Source organism: Anser cygnoides, chromosome 10 (assembly GCF_040182565.1).
Source record: "Anser cygnoides isolate HZ-2024a breed goose chromosome 10, Taihu_goose_T2T_genome, whole genome shotgun sequence".
NCBI lineage: Eukaryota > Metazoa > Chordata > Aves > Anseriformes > Anatidae > Anser > Anser cygnoides.
This window is the reverse complement of record NC_089882.1, coordinates 8,723,383-8,740,294: the sequence shown is the minus strand read 5'-3', so window position 1 is coordinate 8,740,294 and position 16,912 is coordinate 8,723,383. Positions and strand designations below refer to the sequence as shown.

General features: G+C 42.9%; 1 protein-coding gene across 6 annotated transcripts in view; it reads left to right on the top strand.

Annotated features, from left to right (window-relative positions):
* Window positions 1–291: 291 nt before the first annotated feature.
* Window positions 292–16,912, top strand: part of SLC25A26 (solute carrier family 25 member 26) — an 85,515-nt gene continuing 68,894 nt past the window's right edge. Inside the window, exons 1-3 of one of the 6 annotated variants that reach the window (XM_067003455.1) lie at window positions 292–665; window positions 2,292–2,448; window positions 4,494–4,603. In XM_067003455.1, coding sequence (XP_066859556.1) covers window positions 633–665; window positions 2,292–2,448; window positions 4,494–4,603 — 300 coding nt within the window. In that variant the 5' untranslated portion in view covers window positions 292–632. The remainder of the gene's footprint in view (window positions 666–2,291; window positions 2,449–4,493; window positions 4,604–16,912) is intronic. The other 5 variants (XR_010834043.1, XR_010834044.1, XM_067003456.1 and 2 more) reach the window with 5 other exon arrangements.

The window sequence follows — 16,912 nt, the reverse complement described above, 5'->3', positions numbered from 1 at the left end:
TCAGTTTGGTGTTTGTACGGGAATCTGAGGGCAGCGGCAGTACGTCTGCGTGACGGGTGGTTCCACTGCCTCCCCTGCCATCATTAAGCTGGTAATTGAGAGAAAAAAAAAAAAAGTGACTTCAGTATTGTTTTCCTGTCAGAAATACTTTATTTTTATTTATTTTTATTGGATTTAGGTTTTGTTTCCTCAGCAGCTCTCAGTCAGCGCTGGGGGGGACACAGAAACGCCCCCCAGCTACTCAGGACTATTCGTGGCCGAAAGAACGGGAAACGCTTCCCATTCTCAAGCAGCACCGCCGCTCGCACACAGCTCATCGTTAATTAATAGCTCATTAACGCTCGGTAACGGTTACCAAAGCGCTAACGCCTCACAGCGCAGCGAGGGCCAGGCGCGCAGGCCGCCCACTGAGGGCAGCGCCGCCGCTCCCCGCCGCGCCCCCAGGCGGCGCATGCACAGCGGCGCCCGGCGCCCACCTGACCGCGGCTCGGGCGCCCCAAGATGGCCGCGCCCATGCGGGGCTAGGCCCTTGCGGGGACCTAGGCCCGGTTCCCCTTCCCCTAGGGCCGGGCCGGGCCGGGCCGGGCCGGGCTGTGCCGTGCCGTGCTGCCGCCCCGCGCCGCCACCCGCACATGGAGCCGCGGGAGTCGTGGGCGGCCCTGGCGGTGAGTGCGGGGGCCGAGGGCCGCCCGTTGCCATGGCGACGCGGAGGCTGCGGCCTAGGCCTGAGTTGGGCCTTGGGGGGGGGACTCGAGGGGGACGCAGGGCGCTGGGGGACCTGGCTTGGGGGTGTGGGGAGGTGCAGGTCGCCCCCCTGTGTCCCCCGGCTGGGCAGCGCTTGGTCGCGCTGGGTGCTGTTAATTGGGGCCCAGTTCGATGTAATGGCAGTGGGGTGCCTGGTTTGGGGTGTCCCCAGCTCCTCATAGCAGTAGTGTGACTGAGAGCCAGGGAATAAAGTCATTTTACTTGTCTTTTTACCTGAAATCAATTCTGTTCCGCCACAGATATAAGCACGCGGGTATTGGCACCCGCTGGCAGGTGCGCCGTTTGCTGCTTCATGAATTTAAATGGCGTTTAAGACACAGAAGTTTGTAAAGTAAAGAAGCAATTAGTAACTTTTGATTCATGTTTTAGCAGATGGCTCGGTTAAATCTGATTAAATCTGATCAATGCTATTTTGAGCAGATAAGGATTTTGATGAAAAAGAGTGAAGAAAAATCAATGCATGCAAAATAGCCAGATAGATTAAAAGAGTAATTAACTTATTGATTAAAACTCCAGTAGTAGCGACTCAACACCTCTCTGAATCCTCTATTGGCACTGGAAAAAAAAATCAGAGTAACTCAACAGAAAGTCATTTGTTTTCAGGCAGAGATAAAAACCTGTGATAGTTTCTTGCCTGCTGTCTATGCGAGGTAGACTTCTGTAAAGCGTGTCTTCCTTCTGAATAACAGTGAACAAATGATGTCGTATAATGGATTAATGCTAAATATTTTTTCCTTTTTAAGCTTTTTTTTTTTTTTCCAGTTTATTTCAATCCCTTCCTCCTGCTGTTGGCAAGTAATTTTTTTCTACAGATCAGCCACGTTCTGGGGAAACCTAAAACCAAAGTCATCTAGAAACACAGACACTGAGAAAGCTTGAACTTTAGTTGAAACTATTTTGGGGGGTTAGTATTAAGAATTGCTTTGAAAAAAAAAAAAAAAAAAAGAAACCCACTTTTTCTTATGACTTTGAAAACATCTTTTTCAGTGTGGTTTTTTTTTTTTTCTTTTTTTTCTATGTAATCACATCAACAAAGAAAATAAAACAGTTTTGCTTTAGGCTTTGTTCAACAAAGGAAAAGGGTGGACAGGAACACTATAAGTAAGAAGTCTGCTAGGAAATGTGAATGTGCTTTCCAGAGATGCTTACGGGGGAAGCAGAATTGCTTCTGTCCTCCCTGATCTTATCACACAGCTTCCTAGAGGTATTGGTCATTCCGTGCTGTGGCATTTTGATAAGTGACATTCGCTGTCTTGCTTTTAGGTGTGGTAGATAATCGTTGCTTTGCTTCTACTCTGCAACATAATGAGATTATTTTGAAAACACCTTTAAATGGTTTAAAGGTTGTAATCTCTCATTATAGCTGTAGAAGTTAAAGAGATCTGTGTAGGACTATCAATTTATAATTTGATCTCAGAAAGGATACTTTCGGTAGTGCTTTGGCTTAGGCATGTCTTGGCTGCTCACATAAGCACCGCAGCTTCGCTCCCGTGAATGTTAATGCACTTTATGATTTTATCTTGAAGGCTGGTGGAGTTGCTGGTGTCTGTGTCGACTTGATCCTTTTTCCTCTGGACACTGTCAAAACCAGACTGCAAAGTCCCCAAGGATTTTGGAAGGCTGGTGGCTTTCGTGGCATCTATGCTGGTGTTCCCTCCACTGCTATAGGATCCTTTCCAAATGGTAAATCTTGGTTGGATTATGCTTTATCTTCCTTTAAGTGGGTACTGAGGTAGTGTAGGACATTGATGTCTGTGGCTTCCTCTCCTGCAGGTGACAGTTTGGATTCTGTGGGACAATGTCCAGCTGTGAAGAGCAGCTTCTAGGGTTGTATGACACTGAACAAAATCTCTGAGCAAGCCTGGGGTAAAGGCTGCTGCGTACTCACTCTGTTCTTGTGTTTTGTCCTTAGTGCTCTATTTCAGATGGGAACTTGCCTGAACAGGAACGTTTGCAAACATGCAGCTCATATCTGAGGCTATCATTGTGGTTTAATTCCTCCACTTTGGCTCCACACTGTAGCTAACTTCTGTGAAAGCTCTGGCATAAACAGTCCCGTCAGTGGGACCTGGAGGCTGTGTTTGTGTTTAAAGAAGCCTGTCCTGGTGTTGCAGGCAGTGTACGGCTCTAATGTAGGTGCAGTTTGGTGCCCTCCTCCAGTGTGTTTTTACTCTCTTAAACATCTGCATGAATCCCACTGTTGTAAGCCTCATTCTGTGGTGGGAGCAGTGCGTAACTGATTGGCATAGCCCAGCAGTTCAAACGTAGCTTAAATAAACGAGCTCTAAAGGTTGGCAAGTGGGCAAGCAGCTGCTGATGTTAAATGTTAGCGGTACTTCCCTGCATGGCCCTTACTCCTAGAAAGTGTTCCTGGATGTGCCTTATGAGCCACTTCTTACTTAATTGGGGCACCCAAGGCGTTTCTAGGTGCCAAAGAGGACTCAAGTCTTGCTTGCCCTGGATGCTTTTGTCATGACCCAGCCTTCCACGGCAATAGAAATGAATCAGAATTCATCTGAATGAATCAGAAAGTGCTTTAGCACTGGAGGTCTTTGAACTAAATGTCCTGGGGATGCACTGCACATCTTTTTCTCCCTAAGAAACAGCTACAAATCACTTAAAATGAGAAGACATCAGGAATACTTTTGAAACTGCAACATTAAAAAAAAAAAAATTAATACTTGTCCCTGCAGAGAAAAGGCATCTAAAAATCCTAATGCCTTTGTCCATTTTGTCTTTGTAGGGAAGGAAAAAAAAAACAAAACACCAAGCTCTGCTGTCAGTAGTAAATGTTAGGAGAACTTTGCTGACAAATCCCCGTACACCTTCAGATGTTTGATGTCCTTCATAAGATGATATAAAAAATTCAGTTCTTTATCTTGTCTGCTCGGTTATCTCCTTTTGAGGTGATAAGCATCTTTTGATAAGCAGAAGGCAATTCATGTAGTCCTTCTTTACAATTAAAATCCTTTCCCCTGCAAGACATGTCAGTTTTTTTCAAGATTTACATCTTCAAAATCTGAACTGTGTTTTTATCTTTCCAGCATATGACTCAAAACTGAAATTATCTTTAGGAGAAGGAGTAACCCTTAAGGTGCAAGTACCTTTGCAGTTGACTTGCAGTGAATAAGTGCAGTTTTTCTTGCTATGTTCAATTTACTTTGCTATGTTTCTTGTCCACTGGAATTTCAGAAGAATTTCTTTCTGGAGCTAAAGTATAAAACACTGAACTGATTGTAGCTAGGAAGAAGTTATCAATAACTGCCACTGAAACGGTTTTGCAGATTGCAGGGTAGCAGGTTTGTATCAAGTATTTTGATTATTTTTGTTTGTTTATTTAAGGTCACCTGCCCAATTCAGCTGGGATAGAACAGCCTCCTTTCTACCTTTCCCCTCTACATGTATGGAAGATAGGGTTTTTCAAAACCTGTTGGACAGTCACGACTCATTAACATCTCCTTCCTTATCTCAAAACTAAGTGCTGCACCTTTGGTAGCAATGGGAGGTATGCCCCACTAGGAGCATAACCTGCTGAAATTTACTTACAGATTGTTTTCCTACAGTGTTACTGTTTTGGGGCAATAAATATCTTTTTTTCAAATGTGTGTTTAGAATAATAGGTGACAGAATCCACCTCTAAATGTTCTATAGTTCTATGTTCTAGTGCTAGTTCTATGATGAAAGAATGGAGGGACAGTTAAATGACTGAATGTATGCTTGAATTTCAGCTGCTGCGTTTTTTATCACCTATGAGAATGTGAAATCTGTGCTGCCCCATGGCTCTGCATCATACTTGACTCCAGTAACACACATGGTGGCTGCCTCCTCTGGGGAAGTGGTAAGAGAGAACTTTATATATTGTGCCTCTGTGGAAGGAGAAGAAACCGTTCCATTACAGAACTCACATTTGGTGTCATGTCTTTTCTGAGTGCTGCCCATATACGTGCTTAACAGTTCTTATAATATTTCGAATTTTTTTAATGATGTGCTGACTTTCGTCAGAATTCTTTCCAAATGTATAAACGAGTTAGTAGGCTGAGCTTGCTATGTCAGTAGAAAGTGTGCATTGCTCTGAAATACGAATCCACCTTCACACTGTAGTGGTTGTGTGTCAATGTTAACTTTCAAGAAGGCTTTTCTTGCATTTACAGCCTTTCAGCATCAGGTGGGGTAGTCATGGAAATGATTTTTATTTTTAAAAGGTTTTTACATACAACACGACTGTCCTATGGAAGTAAATCAGGTAGCTGCCATCATCTGAAACCCACGCAGCTTAGCTGGTAAGAGCAGATATTAATATTTATCTTTCTCCTCTTCCCTGCACGCATTCGTAACACCATTTTCTAAAAGAGAGTGTTGTGACGATGAAAAGACTTTCTAGTATTTATTTATATACAGACTCTTCTAGTGGATGTACATAGGACAGGATAGGGCAACTGGCAGCTGTGTGACTCCACTTACCAAATAATGTATAACGCTTTTTTGACAAAACCTGTGTCCTGAATAGGTAATGATTTTTCTTTCCTTGGAATGAACACCTTTTAGTGACAGTTTTTCATAGTTTCTCTGGTAGCAGTAGCCCTTAGGTTAGTGTATTGCTTGGGTTATTGCAGGATAAAAACATGTGAATAATAAAAACCATTTCTGTATACGCAGTTTTAAAAAAACGTTTTTCCACCCACTCCTTGGAAAAGTTGCTGTGCTTCTTATCCCTTAAATTCTAATTGCTTTGTTTATAGCAGGATCTGGAGCTGCAAGTAACAACTTGCTTTGCCAAGGTTCAAACAGTACTGAGAATAAGTGGGACCAAGTTCTATTGAATGCTTTAGATGATCAATAAGAAGGGTCACCAGAAAAGCTTTGCTTTTTTTGATACCTAGGTTGCCCTTGCCTTCTTAACAGCGTGGACTTTGTAGAATTTAGTAGTGGGTAGAAGTAGTTTTTTGTTTGTTTGTAACCTACAGTATCAAAACAAATAAATCAGAGTCATTTAGGTTGGAAAAGAATTCTAAGATCATCAAGTCCAACCATTAACCTAGCGAGTAATATTAAACTATTGGACTGAAATAATAAAACACCTCTGCCCTCTTGACTTTCCAGTATGGTATATTTAGGCTATTTCCTATCTTATATTGACCACTCTTTTGATAAATATATTTTTTTGCTTTTATGATTTTATTTTTTATTTATTTTCATTATTTTATTTTTATTTTTTTTTTTTTTTTGTAGAGAGGAGGGAAAAGTTTTCAATACTAAAGTAATGTCAAGGGTACGTTTAAAAGTGACTTTATATTCCAGATTAATATCCTAACATTATTTTCATCACCAATGTGCCATGTCAGGATGACTGGACAGCACGTAGAGCCACCGAGCTGAAAGCTCAGCTCTGGCAAGGGGTAGTATGGGACAGAAACAGGAAGGAACTTCCTGCCTAACTAGTCTGCAGCAAGTGTTGAAAGAGAACGCTTCTTGATGTGATCAATCACTGCCCAAAGCTTCCCTTCCTACCTGATCCAGACACAAACTGGTCTATTGGCAGATACTAGAGATGCTTTATCCACACCGTTTTGCAATTCAGGCCTAGAAGCTGCCTTTCCTTTGCAGTAAAATTCTCAGAACAGATTGAATGTTACAGTTAAAAAAAAAAAAATAATTCTGAGGTTGTTTGCAAACAAAAAGAGCAGAGCTGCTTTGGGTTAGCTGAATCAAACATTTTCCACGTTCAGCGAAATCCATCTTTCTCTAGATGTCCCTCTTGTTTTTAACTGCAGGGTTGGGACTGTGCCTTGGCAGTGTTCGGGTCTGGGTGTGCAGCTGTAAACAGCCCGCTGCTGTGGCTGCCAGCGCTGTCCCCTCCTTATTCCTGCTTTTGTCACACTGGGTGTTTCCTGGCGCTGCAGTGATGAGGTGGGGTGTGAATTGCTGCCTCCCCACAGGTCAAGGGGAGGGCAACGGGCTGTACAAAATTAATTTTTCTGGCTCTTTTGCAACTTAAACTTAGCTTGTGATATGGGGCAGAAAAATGTTTTGTGTCTTTGGTTCCATATTTTGCTTTTAACTGAGGTTTTTAATCTCAGGAAACTGGCTGCTTTTCTCTCCTTCACACGTAGCTGTGTATTTATACTCCTCCGAGTGGCTTGGTCCCAGGCTGCGAGGAGCGCAGATGGTGCTGTGCCATTTTGACTTAGCTGTGAGATGCCTTGCTATTATATCAGACTGGCATAGCGGCTTCCCACGGGAAGCAGTTCAGCTATTCTTGCTCTCCATGGTTTTAGCTTTGATTCCCAAGTAATTTTTATTCTTCTGTGGAAATGATACTTATCAGACTGAGTGGGACCGAGACAGTGAACTTAATCTAACGTACCAAGCACGGGAAGATAGGTGAACGCAGCATACCCCTTCTGTAGTATAATCATAGGCAGGAGTAGATAGAAGATGGTAGATTTAGGGCTGGGTGGGATACGTTTGTGTTGCCTCCTCAGGCGGATTCTTTTAGATCTTGATTAGAGTCTGCACTGTTAGCTTATGACGTTTAACTTCAGGCAGTGCACAGACGTTACTTCTATGGAAATCCTACAAGGGCTGTTAGGAATCAGAAAGAGGTTCTTCACCGTGGCAATGCATAGCTCTGAAATTCCTTGTTTGCCTGGAACATCACGGAACAGGTGTCTTAAGCTTCCCTAGTGCTGTTTCAGAAGCAAGCAAAATGATGATTGGGCTTATGAAGAGGTGCCAGTGTTCTGTTTTAAAATCCACTGAAAAATTCTCTCTTCTTTTGCGAGTCGTTTATTTATAGTATACCTCCTCTGCCTGTGAGTACTCTGCAAGAAAACCACAACTGGGTAATCGAATCAGCAGCAGCCAAGGAAAGGTCGGCTACAGCTGACTCCTTTGCATGATTACAGAAGCTGCTGCCTGAATGTTCCAAGGTGCTCTCTGTTTTCGTGATCCTTACAACTCAGGCAGGCACTGCTTTCATTTTTTTCAAACTGAGATGCTGCATAGTTAAATGAGTTGTTCGGGACTGTCTTTATCTATGCCTCCTGTGCTTGGCTCTTGCTGCCCTAAGGCCAGCGAAATGTGTGGTGATAGCCATTGAAATGGCAATCTGACTTTATGGTGTGGAAACTGTGATGTAACAACCACGTCTCAGCTAATAAGATTTTGCTTTTTGCTAGCTTTTCTTCTTCTCTTGGTGTGCTGGGAGAAATAAACTGTAAAATATTGAGGCAGGGATTTAGAGGTTTGCTACAGCAAATCTGTAATAAAAATAGCACTAAGCAAGATCTTCTTACATTTGCTTTTTTAATAAAGTCTTAACAGATCAATCAAGATATATAAACTATTCCAAATTGCATCAGACTGAAAGTTATAATTACAGTTTTATTGATTAGCCATTATGTTTTAATCAAGGTATAACCACTGGGACTATTATTTTGTCAGTTGTTTTTTTGTTTTGTTTTTGTTGAATACATACTTTCCCTCCTTTGTACACTTTAATAATTACTTTGATATACATTGCTTTTAAATGTGAAATAATAAGCCAAAGGCTCGGTCGTGTTAGGATTCCCAAGACATCTGTTTGCGTTTCCAAGTTGTCTTTTTGCAAAACAGAGAAATTAGGATTCAAATCAAGAAACTGAGGTTGGATTTCCAGGTTTGCTGCTCATTTACTGGTGAGCATAGATGAGATGGCTACGTTCTTGTGCATTAGTAAAATGTGCTAAGCCTAAAGGTATGTTAACGCTGACTAATCTGCTTTGTATGTGCCTAGCTAAAAATGATAAAATAGGTAAAGGCAGAAAAATGAAAATGCTGCATCAAAATATGGTAAAATATATGAGAGAAATTGGTTAAATGGGAGCTCTTCGGTTTTTGTAACAGCCCCTCTTCCATACTGCTTACAGCCTGTGTAAATTCACGGGAAACAGTCCCCTGGAGCTGGCTTGGTCCAATTACTCAGTTACAGGCTGAGGAATAAAACAAAGCAGTGAAGGGGCAGTGATTGTACTGTGGTTTTTTTTTTTTCCTTTTATACAGGAGGAATTTAGGAGAGTAATCTCACCTTTAGGGGTGAGATTTAAAAAAAAAAAAAAAGCACACACATCATCTGGCCCTGTTAAACATATTTTTTTTTCCTATAACTGAATCTTGTTGTATAGTGACCCTGAATATCCCGTAATGCAAGAAAAAAATACAAAGACAGAGCCAAAACCGTAGAGGACAGATGCGCGGTATATCATTTCATCTCATCAAAGAAGAATGAAGGTCGAAGAATACATGAGTTACCGAAGGCGGAAAAAAACCTCTTAGCGTACCGCTTGTCTAACTGTGAAATTTGGAGGTAGGAAGCAGTTATTGCATCCAGGGCTTTGGAATTTTTCATCTTGACTCGGCATTGCCCTGCATGTTTAGTCTGCCTGTATCTTTACGGTGAGCTGCCAAATGCGCTTGGAAAACATGATATCATAGGGGGTGGAAAGGAAAACCAGATGTTCGTAAATTTTACTTTTCATATTCTAAGGCGGTGTAAGGAACCCGGAGATGAAGCAGTGTTTTTAACCTCCCAGTGCCCGCTTTTAGGGCAGCAGGCTGCTTATTGTAGATACAGAGTTGATGGACTTTGTAACTGTTTTTACCTGTGGTGTAACATGGCAGTGTATACTATTAATTACAAGAAACCTTGGTAAAGAGAAGTTGCGCTCTGCCCACACCACTGCCAGCGTCCTGTAAATGTGGTTTTGTGGGGCAAGCTTAAGATTGTCCCAGTTTGGCTGATGAGGTTTCCTTCGTGAGTGCCAAAGTGCTTGGATTCAGCACAGCTAATTTTACATCCTGCTGGCTTTCCATGGAGGTGAGAATAAAGTCATTTGGATCACGTTCTAGAGAGGATAGCTGACAAGAGCCTTTTCCATCTAATATTTAGATATTGTTATGGTTACAATCTCAGCTTTGCAAGATATTTAGTGAAAGTTTAGGGCTGTTGCTTGTAAATACCAGGTCTACCCTTGCCATTTTTCTGGCCTTTTACTTTTGAGTGGGCTTTTTTGGTAGCTTTGTCTCTTCTTTCCTGCTCTGTAGGAAAGCAAACTACCTGACTTCTAGCTCACTTGTGGGAGCAAACGTGGGGGAAGGACTGAAGACCAGGATGGGAGGTCGGCGTCCTGTTCTTTTGGCAGCAAGCATTAAGATGCTGCTCTGCAAGTAGATTACCAGCTGAAGTTACTGAGCTGCTTTTGTCCTTGTGTGTGTTTCCAGAGTACTTCAGGATAGCAGTGCTGGAGGTGTGCTGACGCTGTGCAGTGCTGCGAGATCCCAGGCTGCTCGCAGGAGGGTGGTGCGTCTTCACAGGGCGCAGCAGCACGCGACAGAGTGAGCAGCTCAGATCCTGGAGGCTTCCCAGTCATATCAGTGACGCTGTGCCTGTGTTAATTTGCTTGTTAATTTTGAAGCAGATGTAGCCACGATACTTTTAAGTTCCTCAGCTGGCTTGTTTTCATCCTGCTTCAGTGTCTGTGCACTGCGCTCCCTTGGGTCACATAATCCTGGACAAGCTTTCAGGTGTAGAAAGGCGTTTCTGGTCTGCCTCCAAGAACGCTGAAACTTGGGCTGTCTACCAGGCTTTGCTGGAGCATGAACCTCACAGGAGAAGATGGAGAGCTGAGCTGTGTTCTTCTGAGACAGCTCTGATGTTCAGGTAGGGACTGCTGCCTCCAAGAGTGATAGGCTTGGCTGGCTTCAACAACAAGGATTTTGGCACAGCCTCACACTTAACTGTTTTTCCAGAATTGAGAAATAAGGGATGTGGAGTACATTTGAAACGAAATGTCCAGAAGTTTGTGGCTTTACTGGGGTGAGGCGATGAGACTGGCTGACTTGTCATACTTCAACCAAATAAACAAAGTAGTGGGAGAAATGCGCTCAGGAGAGCAGTAACTAGAACGTAGAAATGCAGTTGGGCGTTCAGTCCACCGTCTCATCTTGGCTTAAATAAGTAGGCAGGTGGTATGACGTTGTCACCTCATGTGGCTCCACAGGGCAAGGCGAGGACAGGTATTCCAAGGTGAAATTCCAATCTCACTTGTGTATTGCAGTTTGTTGCCACTTAAGATACCTGTGTGATAAGAGCAAAGTGTGTGGTTCATCTGTGATTAGCATCGGACCCTCAGTATTAATAACTTGGATTTTTTTTTTTTTTTATCTGCTGTTGGGATGTGTCAAATAGAAAGGCTTCTTAATGCAGGAATGAGCTTTCTGGGGAATTCAGCTAGCTTTCGCTACTCGTCCTAACTTGTTTCTTAGGAGAAGCAAGTCCAAATGCAAGCAAGCTTACAGTTCACAAATCACAATTTTATAGAATGACATTTTGAGTATACTTTCCCTTCAAATAAAAAAGAGGGGAAGTGAGTGTTTTGTATTTTAGGCTTCCTTCTGAAAAAAAAAAAGATGCATTAAACGTGATGTTGTTTGTCTCTCTCTGTCCACGTATCAGCCCCTTCTTCTTCCCTCTGCTGTGGCAGTGTGTTTCAAAACTGTTAACTAGTTTGAATGTAATAGAACAGCAGCAATTTCTAAAAGTGTATTAGTATGGATTCCATTAGAGTAGCTGGCTAGGTCAGAGAGGAGAGTTGCTATTAATGCCTGTTCTGAGGAAAAGACTGAGGCTTGAGCCAGACAGATCCACAAAGAGTAATGTCATGAAAGCATCCCCAGCAGGATAATTGGTTCGGGCTTTGCAGCGCTGTAAGCCCTAGAAGACCGGCTTGCAGAAGACAAATTTAACAGAGATGAAACAACCACTCACGTCAGATGTGGAGTTAAGGTTTTAGCTAGTTGAAACTCCAAAAACTAACATGTTGGAAGATGCTGCTTTTCAGTTCAACAGGCAAGTTGGACACTCTAGGGAGAGTTGCATCTAATCAACAATTATCTGCTGGAGCAAAGAGGCTATTTAGCACTTAATGTGTCTAGACTTTGGGATAATGGCTTTGAATTTTTAACTATCCTTTTTCTAAGAGCCAAACTAAGAACCGAACAAAATTGTTTAAAAATGAAAAGCTCCATTTTCTGCTTTGTCTTCCATCTCCCAGCCTGTGTAGTACAGGCTGACAGACCATAATATTCAAAGTATTATCCTAAGTTTGACTGTAATCGGTGTCTGACGGGACTCCTTCCACAGTACGTATGTGTTTTGTGGTTTTGTTTTAGTTTCAACGATCAGGGCCTGTTGATGTGGGTCTGTGTCTTTGTGCTGTACGTATCTGGATGCACGCAGGCAGTGAGCAGGGGAATGTGTTGACCCTGGCAAGACGAGCAGCGATGGGGAGTGCAGCAAGGTATGTGGTCTCCTGAATTAATCATGATGGATTTTAAGATATTCAGAAATGAATCTAGGTGAGGCCAGGTCTGCTATACAGATGCTGCAGAACTTTTGCCAAGCCCGTATGCAGAAGCGTGGCTGAGCAGTGGCTGGAAGCTGGTTGTGAATGTGAGACTGGTGCCATTAAGAGCCAGGAGAGAAGGAGTGTAGTTAGGGTGGACGGAAACCCAAAGCTGTAGCTGGAAATTGGTTGTAAATAGAGACAAATAGAGGCATGATTCACAACTGCTGCCAACAAATTCATCATACAATTACAGACTGAAACAGCAAAATAAGAACTGTCAAGCACCTAGCCAGCCACCCACGCTGATCTTTTTTTTGTATGCTCCATGTTAACTCCGCGTATTACCTCTTCTTCGTCAGCTGTCCTTCCTAGATCACTTCGTGTTATCAGTTCAGTTCAGGACTTAAAAGACATGCTGTTTCTACTTACAGAGTAGAAACGGGAAGGTTGTCATCTCTTTGCTGGGCCTCATCATCCCAGGGCTGATACTCAGCTGATTTAAAAATATTTGTAGCTCGAGGTACATGACTGTAGAGGAAAATTAACTTGGCTTAAAGAGTATACATGAGAAATAAATAATTTAAAACTATTTCCTGATGGATTTCCTGGCTTGCAACTTATTCTGCCAGACTCAGCTTTGGAAAGGACTGAGGGAGCTTAAAATAAGGAACGTTTATTCCAGTGTAAGGTTCTGTACAGGGTTTGTTAGCTATTTCTGAACAGCTCCATATGTGAACAAGCCCGTAATTCTTCAGGGGAGAAGGCTGTAGGAAAGACTAAGGGATCAATTAAAGGAAAATACTTGATAAAATACAATGTAGTTGAAATTTCCATGTTTTAGGCCAACGTATCCCCAAGAGCCTGAACAAATTGTAAAATACTAGTCATCTTTCAACAGGAGACTTAATGTGTTTTCAGAAAATATTGCCTGTGTTCTCTTGCCTGGAATCTCATTAATGTTTGTCCTCCTGTAGCACAGTCTGACCCCTCTTGGCTCTCTGGAAACTTTCATGCTGGATGGGATGCACCACACTGCTTTGGAAGGGAACTTTTGCTGAAAGAACCGTTTGGCTGGTGGATGTAATTAGTTTCTTAAGTCTTTTAAAATAGATTTAGCAGGCTCACGGTGGTGAAAGTGTTGCTAGGATAGGTTGGGTCACGCAGATAGTTCCGTATGTTGAATAGAGGGCCTTCCATTCTTTGGCTTTAAGGCTTTCTGTGTTTAAGAGGGGTAGCAACTGATGATTCAAGGATCAGCCTGGTTAGGGAAGATAAAGACTGGTATTTCTAAACCTATTCAGCTGTCTGATTTCTGCCACTCAAGGGTTGAATCCAACTGTTTGTGACTGTACTGAGGATCTTCAAAATCCGCGGGACGCTCAGTCTGTACTGGACTGAAGAGAGCTGAGCATCAATTTCTGCTGTCTGAGGACAGAAGGTACCGGTCCGTTTCCAAGGCGTAGCTGACAAGGCTGATGGAGGGGTAGGCAGGGAGATTACAGCAAGAGAGGTAGGGCACGTAGGTGGGCAACTGAACAAGAGCCATGTTTGGGGAAAGAAATCTGAGAGCCTGTGTTGAGAGGGCTGCTGAAGCATCCAGCTGAGGATTTCAGGCAGTCGGGGTGAAAGGGCTCAGTCAAGATGGCCTATGTGAAGGAAGAAGTGTGTGGAGATGTGGGTGATGCTCTGGAGCAGGAAGAAGGGGGCTCTGGAAAACATTAATAGTGAGCTGACTTAGGTTTGACAGTGGCAAAGGACGAAACAGCACTCTGCTCAACAGGTGGGCAAATTCCAGGCAGAGTCCTCGAAGGTGGAAAGTTGGAGGAAGTCAAAAACATTTGTGCAGAAGCTCCAGTTTTCCAAATGCCTGTGCCGTTCAGTCCATGTGCATGGTCTCATCTCTGAAATAGTATGTTTTTAAGCCCTGGGAAGTGCAGAGATCTGAGGGATCTTGCTGGGTGAGATTGCTCTTTGAAGAAATGTTTCCTGCCAGCATGCAGGGGAGCTGCAGTTAAATTAATGAAGGCCCTATTGTGTTAGTCAGAGGAAAAGACTGGACGAAGAGGTTGGTGTTGTCTGAACTTTCCTATCCAGAGCCCATTAGTCAAAACTTGTTCTCTCTGCGGGCTTTAAATTAGGAGTGGAGTCACTTGTTCATGACCCCAGCAGCTTTGCACAGGACTGAATTTAACTCTGCTGGAAGGGCACATCCATGCTGTGCGTGAGCGTGGGAGGGGAAAGTAGGATTTAAATATTCTGAGGTTTCATTTTGAAGATGAACACTCTTTTTGTGGGGCTGACACTTAAAGCAGATACTGAGAAAATACAGTACATGTAATGGGCAGACCCTGTTATCCCTGGGGACAATTTCCTCATTAAAATAGGTGTTAATGCTTCAATTCTCCTCTTCCGTTGTGCTTTAGCAGGTAGCAGAGCCTGCTGACAAGCACGTGTGGAAGGGCTTGCCTGAGTTTGTGATCCACAGCAAATTACAGACCATGCTGGCGCTTTTTTTCTGCCTTGGTCAAAAGGGCAGCAATTATTTAGATGAACACTTACTGGTGTTTGAACCGTTACGGGTCTGTGATTGCGGCAGTTCAGGCTTCTCTGTTCAAAGAAAATATGAAACCAAATGACAAATGTGTATTTCATTTATCCCTGTTCTTCTGTTAATTTTCGTGGTGGTGGAAAGGTTAAGGCAGTTCACCTTCTGCCTGCAGGTACATCCCTTGCTCCCACCTCCGCCAGTACTGAACATTTCCAATCCCAGACTTCTGGCCGGAGTTTAGAAACAGTTATTTGGAGGATAAAGTACTTTGCTAATCTCATAATGCTGCACTGAAAACACTCAGTTTTTCTCTTCAGAGAGCACAATGAATCTCTGGAGAACCAACTATAACTTCTCAGTATTTGGAGAGGCATTGAAAGTTGAATATGAGTCTTGTCAAGAGACAAGCCTTAAACCAAGACGGGGCATCTGACGTAGAAACTGAGATGCTTGCATTATGTCATGTTTATTAACCTGGTTTGGGAAGCAGCATTTTTTTGTAAACAAACACACCTGAACTATAAGGTAGCTTTTGTTTGCAGGAGTGCCACCAAGGCTAACGCAAAATGAATTTAAAACAAAAGTAAGCTAACAAAACCAACGAACAACCAAGCAAACAAGTGTATTTTGTTCTTGCTTCTTCCCTTTGAATGGGGTTTTAGAGTTCAATTTTTCTTGGCTTTTCTGCATTATGTAGCTGCAGGCAATCTCTCTGACCTTCAAGAACGGGGTGGAAGATTAGGGTTTTGTTTCCACATTGACTACAGCCTAAACATATGTCCTTTGATAAGTCAAACTCTTTGTCGTCATTTCCCTGCAGTGGCTTTTTCTCCTGAATGGCTTAGTGACTGTCTTGCACAGGGATTCTGAGGGTTGGGTTAAAGTCTGCTTTCTGGATATGAAGTTGTGTAGTGTCATATGTTAGGTTCCTATTTGATTAAGAATAAATTTATGCAAATGATATCTAAGAATAACTCTCCTCAGGTATGTTCTTTTAGTTCTGTCTAAAGTTATTAAATTATATTTATGTGGGGAACATCAATTAAGGCTTCCCAGCCTACTCAGGCAGATAGAGTTATTAAAATTAACCTCCTGCTCAGGAAAATTAAAAATCCTTTGGAACGCCAGTGTTCTAAAGGGTTCACAGCTGCAACACAGACAAGGTTTCTGGAGCTTATCACCAGTTTCTGTACCCAGATTTCAAAGCAGGCTTAGGCATGGAGGTCAGAGACTTGCTCGGAGTGGCTGAGCACATGTCCCTAAACCACCGGCCTCTAACATGTTCCAGAAAACTTCTCTGTCCTTAGACTACTCTTCTCCCCATTTGCAGCTGAATAGCTGGCTAATTACAGCATGGAAAAAATTGGTCTTGATCCTCACCCCCGTCCCTAACAGCGCAGAGAATAGATCAGCTTGTTAGCCAAGAGCTCAGCAAGTGCCAGTGTCTTCGCAGATTGGGCTCTTGGTCTTTGCGCTTCGGTTTTAAGAGTATGGGCATTATCTCTCTCTTATTAAAGTGCTCAGACTTTAATAGGAGCTTTGAAGTGTGTGAGCCAGATCATCTGCTGTGCAAGGTCCATGCCAGGCTGCATAAGGAGATGTTTTCTCAAGCTGCTCCACTTAAAGGTACAAAGCTGCGACTTGCGGTGCACCAGCTGTGTCCCCAGATCTGAGAAAAACCTGCCGTGCAGATACCCAAAGGCTCTGCATAAACCGTTAATGGCAACTGTAACACCTGCTCTGTCTTCTCGCTAATGCTTCTGGATAGAGCTCCTGCACAGATCATGCGTGCAAGGTTAGTGTAGCTGCCTGAAAGCAAATGCACAAACGTGACATCGCTGTCTTGGATTCTCTCCTCAATCCTAGAAGAAAATCAGCCATGTAGAAAATGGTTACCCAGGGGCACAAAGGGTGGAACCAAAAGGCTGATAATCTACATGAGATTTATTAATATTTGGATAATGAGACAATACAGTACTGAAGACTAGGAGGAGTTGTGCTCTTTTTGTAGGATACCTTATTTTCTTTTACCTTACAGCCCAGTGGAAACAGATTTCTTTATCTAATTTCTCATCTACTGAAACAAGCTGTTTAAATCAGTATATATAAAGAGGCTTTGTGTTGATTTTAGTGTATTTTTGGGACTTTTAAGTGCACCGGTCATTTTTCAGGGTCAGTTGACACGTTGGTCAGAGCAAGCACAGGAAAGTCTGGT